This window comes from Argentina anserina, chromosome 4 (assembly GCF_933775445.1).
Source record: "Argentina anserina chromosome 4, drPotAnse1.1, whole genome shotgun sequence".
In the NCBI taxonomy this organism is placed as follows: Eukaryota; Viridiplantae; Streptophyta; class Magnoliopsida; order Rosales; family Rosaceae; genus Argentina; species Argentina anserina.
Genome location: NC_065875.1, coordinates 2,431,436 through 2,435,403, shown reverse-complemented (window position 1 = coordinate 2,435,403; position 3,968 = coordinate 2,431,436). Strand labels below are relative to the sequence as shown.

The following is a 3,968-nucleotide window of genomic DNA, read 5'->3' as shown; positions in this document are numbered from 1 at the left end:
TTAAACTTATTTACATAAACCAAGTAATATTGAGTAAGAAATTTATCGAGTATATGAACGCGCGTTACACATTGTATTAATTTTTCTACAGTAAGAAGTGCTACATACGCCATCTCATCGCTTATTGTTCTGAGAATTTTTTTTCATTTATTTATATATTCATTTTTAGATTAAGTTTTTAGTTTGTTAGTTATTGGTGAGAACTGAGAACCATGACTCGTGAGATGACCAAACAGTCTTAAGACGGCAAGTAGCTTCATGCTCGCATCATTCATTTGAGAATAATAACAGAACAATATCATAATGTAGCCAGTTGAGACCTTTGTACGTTTAAATAATCTCTCTCTCTCTCTCCGTCTATATATTGATATTTATGTCCTTCACTCCAAGCCAACATGCTGCTCTTCAATTTTTTTTTAGAAGACACTACTGCTCTTCATTAATCTCACCTTTCCTAAAAAATTGATAGTCCATCCTCTTTAATACAGTTCTTTGCTTACTTGAAAAGCTCAAACTTTGCACAATGAGCCACAACCTTGCTAGCCCTAATCTTCCGGCTCATGTGGCAGTTTTAAACTTTCCATTCGCCTCCCATCCCAGCTCTCTTCTCGGATTCATACGCACCGTTTCGGCCGTGTCCCCGGGAATAAAGTTCACCTTCTTCAGCACATCTAAAACAAACAGCTCCCTCTTCTCCGGTTCCGACGTAAAGGGCTTGGATAACATAAAGCCTTACAATGTATGGGACGGCTTGCCGGAGGGCTACGTGCCCCGCCCGGGACCTCCACTGAAGCAAATAGAGATGTTCCTTGAGAAGGCACCCCAATGCTTCGAGAGGGCACTCAAAGAAGTGGAGGCTGAAACTGGACACAAGTTCGGCTGCTTAATTTCCGATGCATTCCTCTGGTTTTCCGGCGACATCGCCGAGAAAATGAACGTGCCGTGGGTGACTACGTGGAGTGGACCGCGACCGCTGCTTGTTCATCTGGAGACTGATATGATCAGAGAAAAAGTTGGAGCTCCTGGTAAGGATCTATACCCTTTTTATCATTTACCTCTAGTGCAATTCATCGATCATTTTGTATATAGATAGACCAACTTCCATGCATTCATAACGTTACTATATATGTACGTACTTCTGTAGGTCAAGAAGACATGACCCTGGACTTCCTTCCAGGATTCTCAAATGAGTTCCGTGCCTCTGATTTACAAAAGGAAGTTGTATTTGGAAACATGGAGTCGCCATTTCCGAATATGTTGCATAAAATGGGTCAGAAGCTGCCACAAGCAACTGCAGTTGCTGTCAACTCTTTTGAAACAATGGACTTGAAAGTTGCTGCGGAGCTGAAGAAAAGACTGAAGAAGTTGCTCCTTGTTGGACCGCTACATCAAGTCCGGCCGGTGCCGTCAGCAAAATCAGATGATGATGAGGAGGAGGAGAAGAAGGATGCATGCTTGCCGTGGCTGGACAACCACAAGCCTGCATCGGTTGCATACATCAGCTTTGGAAGTGTAGGAGCACTTCCCCACACCGAGGTAGTAGCTTTAGCCGAGGCATTAGTGGAAGGGGGATTCCCATTTCTTTGGTCATTTAGAGGAAACCTAGAGGACTTTCCCAAAGGTTTTATTGAAAGAACAGGTATTGGAAAAGTTGTTCCCTGGGTGAACCAAGTGCAAATCCTAAATCATCCATCTATAGGAGTGTTTGTTACACATGGTGGTTGGAAATCAGTTTTGGAGAGTGTAACTTATGGTGTGCCTATGATAGGGAGGCCTCATTTTGCTGATCAGTTTCTGAATATGCGAAGCGTAGAAGTTGTATGGAAGATTGGCATGAAGATTGAGGGAGGCGTTTTCACTAAAACTAGAGCAATCAAGGCACTGGAACAAGCTCTATCTCTTGAGCATGGAAAAGAAATGAGACACAGAGTTGGAGTCCTTAAACAGCTTGCTCAAGAGGCTGTCAGATCCGATGGGAGTTCCGCTCAAGACTTGAGATCTCTGGTAGAGATCATCAAAGCAGCTTGATTAATTTACGTTCTGACCAAGAAATTTGAGCATCTGAGTTTAACTCGATCATCTATCAATAATTATATATGTTCTGGTCCCTCTGATTGTCCATCCCATGCATGTGTCACTCGGTCTTCGATTTGGTTTAATAACAAGGTCTTCTCTTAATAATGTTTTATCGCACTAGCTAATATAATGATGCACTCAACTGCATATATTGCTGAGAGTGGCACTGTATTTAAAGACTGCAATTCTGGTTGCTGTCTAAAGTGGGCATTGCGAAAATGAACTGTTGGAACTTTTGATTCTAGGTAGGTGCGGGGTGTTCTTAATATTTCTTGTACGTCCATGGTTGTTCTCCATGCTCAAGGAGCACCAGGCCACATGCCTTGGTGAATTTATGTGTTTCTGTATAACGCATGGCTAGTTAATCAACTCCTTACTTTCATGTTAGCTTAGCTAATATTGTTCTTTTTTCTTTGGTAATGATAATACATTGCAGAAGCAGTACCAAGGAAGAACATCAGGAACAGAGCTTACAGACTAGCCAAGAAAATAACAAGTTACCACATTATAAGAATAATTAAGGTAAACCACATAAATCACCCCTAAATCCCTGTGGCAATAACAAGTTGAACAATCAACTGTAAATGTTATTTACCACAATTTCCATAGGCACTCACTGCGTAAAACTTCTCTTTTGGGTCAACATCAGGAAGAGGATCTCACGCATGGACCGAGTTTTAGGATCATAATAAGCAGAGTTGACATCACGATTTAAAAGATAATTCGCTGTGTCCTCGCGTATACGCAAATTTCTGAACCAAAGACAATTTGAAGCTAGTTAGGTCGATGCCTCAATATATATCATCTTTCAGAAGAACAGAAGTGCTTTTGACAACAACCGGTACTAGTCCAGTACAGACCTGACAATTCCTGTACGTGCTTCCACAGCTCCACCACCAGTTGGGCTAACACATATCTCAACCTTAGCAAAATCCATTTGTTTGCTTTCATCTACCATTGCCTCATCGACCTTCAAAGCATCTTCTTATTCATCATCATCACTGACCTCATCCTTCTCTCCATTCTCAATCTGATTACCATTTTTCTCCTCTAACCTTTTCAGCTGCTTGTCACGCCCGGCCAACCTTCATAGAATTTTCCTTTGGCATTTCTGAAGCCAGCATGGCTCAAGAAATGTATTAGAGATCACTTGAGCATTTTAAAGTATTTGGAAGACTTTAGAACCATCTGGAATGTCATAGAAAGTTATGGAAGACTTTGAAAGAATGTAGAAGCCTCTAGAGAGTCATAGAAGGCTCTGAAAAGTCTTAGAAGTCTCTAGAATGTTTGGGAATGTAACAACCCCAAAATTTCGAGATTAAAAACTCAAAATTTTAAAGTCGTTAAACACAAAATAATCTCAATGAAATCGAAATCATTTAAAATGTCACAGCGGATCATTACTGAATTCTCAATACAACTCAGACAAACCAATTATTACAACCCAAATTTATAATCCATACATAAAACTGGAAATGTAATAATCCTCACAATCTCTCACAAAACTCACAAATAAAACCTCACAAATTCTCACTCACAAATCCACCCTAGAAATCTCACCACAAGCAGGGTAACGAACAACTTCGAGTCACCAGAGTCGTCTCCCAATCCCCACTAGTCAACACTTGCGGAAGTATCCCCTACACCATTGAATTGGTGCACCGGGATTGTAAACACAAACCCGGTAAGATTTACAACTCGTATGAGTAAAATGAAAATATAATTCGCATATCAATATATACGAAAATCCAGAAATCAAACAAATATAAATGCACTCATGAGTCAATGGACGGCCCATCTGGTTGTCCCAAAGAAATATGAAATGAAACGCTCATGAGAAATTAAGTAACCCTTCTGGTTACCCAAATGCATTTATAATACGGGTATCAAGA

The 3,968-nt window shown here is 40.5% G+C and overlaps 1 protein-coding gene across 1 annotated transcript; it reads left to right on the top strand.

Moving 5' to 3' along the window:
• Positions 1-523: 523 nt before the first annotated feature.
• On the top strand, positions 524-2,028 carry LOC126790986 (anthocyanidin 3-O-galactosyltransferase F3GT1-like). The gene is made up of 2 exons (XM_050517373.1): positions 524-1,025; positions 1,145-2,028. Exons 1-2 carry the CDS (start codon positions 524-526, stop codon positions 2,026-2,028), a joined length of 1,386 nt encoding a protein of 461 aa, XP_050373330.1.
• Positions 2,029-3,968: the final 1,940 nt, after the last annotated feature.